Here is a 2,088-nt window from a genome sequence, read left to right on the forward strand (position 1 = left end):
TCAGGAGGATACTCTCCGGTGGCAGAGTGGTACAAGAGGGTACTCTCTGGTGGCAGGGTGGTACAGGAGGGTACTCTGAAAACTACATCAGTTGGTGATTTCAAAAGGACCTGTTTGATGGCTACCAGAAAGGTTATGGGCCAAAAATGGAGAGGGGGGCTTAACTAGGCATTCTTTTACCCCTTCTGGAAGGGTATGCCCGGAAGCAGAAGCCCGGTACAGGAGGGTACTCTCCGGTGGCAGGGTGGTACAGGAGGGTACTCTCCGGTGGCAGGGTGGTACAGGAGGGTACTCTCGGGTGGCAAGGTGGTACAGGAGGGTATCCTCCAGTGGCAAGGTGGTACAGGAGGGTATTCTCCAGTGGCAAGGTGGTACAGGAGGGTACCCTCCGGTGGCAGGGTGGTACAGGAGGGTATCCTCCGGTGGCAGGGTGGTACAGGAGGGTACCCTCCAGTGGCAAGGTGGTACTGGAGGGTACCCTCCGGTGGCAGGGTGGTACAGGAGGGTACCCTTCGGTGGCAAGGTGGTACAGGAGGGTACCCTCCGATGGCAGGGTGGTACAGCAGGGTACCCTCCGGCGGCAAGGTGGTACAGGAGGGTACCCTCCGGTGGCAAGGTGGTACAGGAGGGTACCCTCCGGTGGCAGGGTGGTACAGAAGGGTACCCTCCGGTGGCAGGGTGGTACAGGAGGGTACCCTCCGGTGGCAGGGTGGTACAGCAGGGTATCCTCCGGTGGCAGGGTGGTACAGGAGGGTATCGTCCAGTGGCAAGGTGGTACAGGAGGGTACTCTCCGGTGGCAAGGTGGTACAGAAGGGTACCCTCCGGTGGCAGGGTGGTACAGGAGGGTACCCTCCGGTGGCAGGGTGGTACAGGAGGGTACCCTCCGGTGGCAGGGTGGTACAGGAGGGTATCGTCCAGTGGCAAGGTGATACAGGAGGGTACTCTCCAGTGGCAAGGTGGTTCAGGAGTACCCTCCGGTGGCAAGGTGATCTAGGAGGGTACCCTTCGGTAACTTTTATGGTACCTTTAGGAGGGTAAACCTCCAGTGGCAAGGTGGTACAGGAGCCTTTCCTCCGGTGGCAGGGTGGTACAGGAGGGTACCCTCCGGTGGCAGGTGGGTCCAGGAGTAGGGTTGGAAGTCATCTAAGACTAAACTTCTTAACTTATATGAGACCTTTAGAAACTAACCCTAGCTAATATCTATAGATATTAGATGGCCTTTTTTGGCGCCTTAGATGTACGGCAGCTCCGAAACCTTAGCAGAGACCTTAGGTGGTCCTGAGAAACTTTAGGTGAAGCTGTCTGAGGACTCATCGAATAGTTACTGAGTTACATTCNCAATGGCTGACGTCGGTGAAGCCTCTGGCAAGCCGCCGAAGGGCAAGCACGAGTCCAGCAAGGATACTTACACCTACAATGGCAAGGAGTACTCGGCCAAGGAATTTTACGAGAAGCTGAAAGACAGCAAGCGAAATAGCCATGCTTCCTGGTGGGCTTTCTTCAACGTTGTGCTGGTAAACAACGCAGTGAAGCTGGCCTGCACGTTTTGCCCCACCCTGCGCACTCAGGCCTCACAGTTCTCGGGTCTGCGGTGTGTGACGGTGTTGTTAGCTTGTCAGGGCTTGGTCCGCTAAAATGTTAGACGTGGTCCGTGTTGTTTGCTACGCTTCCAGGTGTTTCATGCACTGGCTTTTCAGCACGCGTATGCAGTTTCGCGGGGGAAGGTATACCTTCCCCGGGGGAAGGTATACCTGCCCATTACGTAATGGGCAGCGGGGTACACCGACTGGCATGTGGTGCCTGGTATCATGGTGTGCAGTTCGGCAGTTTGCCAATCGCTGTGTTCTTTGGAGCGTTTAGGGGCTTGCTACTTGCTATGTAGGCGCTATGTAGGTAGGTGGCCTGGGGCTGCTGACGTGCACGTCAGCATGTGCTGAGTAGCTGGCTGCAATTTGGTTGGTGCTGCTCATCTGCAACAAACACCAATCAGGGCGTGGTTCGTTGCTAGAGTCCTCATCTGCCATTGCCACCAAGTGGCGGTAGCAGTGCAGTTGCATTGGGGATTCGGAGGGCAGACTAGCGTGATA

At 56.3% G+C, this 2,088-nt stretch overlaps 1 protein-coding gene across 1 annotated transcript in view; it reads left to right on the plus strand.

Moving 5' to 3' along the window:
• Positions 1–1,039, plus strand: part of VOLCADRAFT_96023 (uncharacterized protein) — a gene marked incomplete at both ends in the record, with an annotated part of 3,910 nt that extends 2,871 nt beyond the window's left edge. The window contains one exon of the mRNA XM_002955037.1: positions 193–1,039. Within this exon, the coding sequence (XP_002955083.1) occupies positions 193–1,039 (847 nt within the window). The remainder of the gene's footprint in view (positions 1–192) is intronic.
• Positions 1,040–2,088: the final 1,049 nt, after the last annotated feature.

Source organism: Volvox carteri (genome assembly GCF_000143455.1).
Source record: "Volvox carteri f. nagariensis unplaced genomic scaffold VOLCAscaffold_48, whole genome shotgun sequence".
NCBI classification, from domain to species: Eukaryota; Viridiplantae; Chlorophyta; class Chlorophyceae; order Chlamydomonadales; family Volvocaceae; genus Volvox; species Volvox carteri.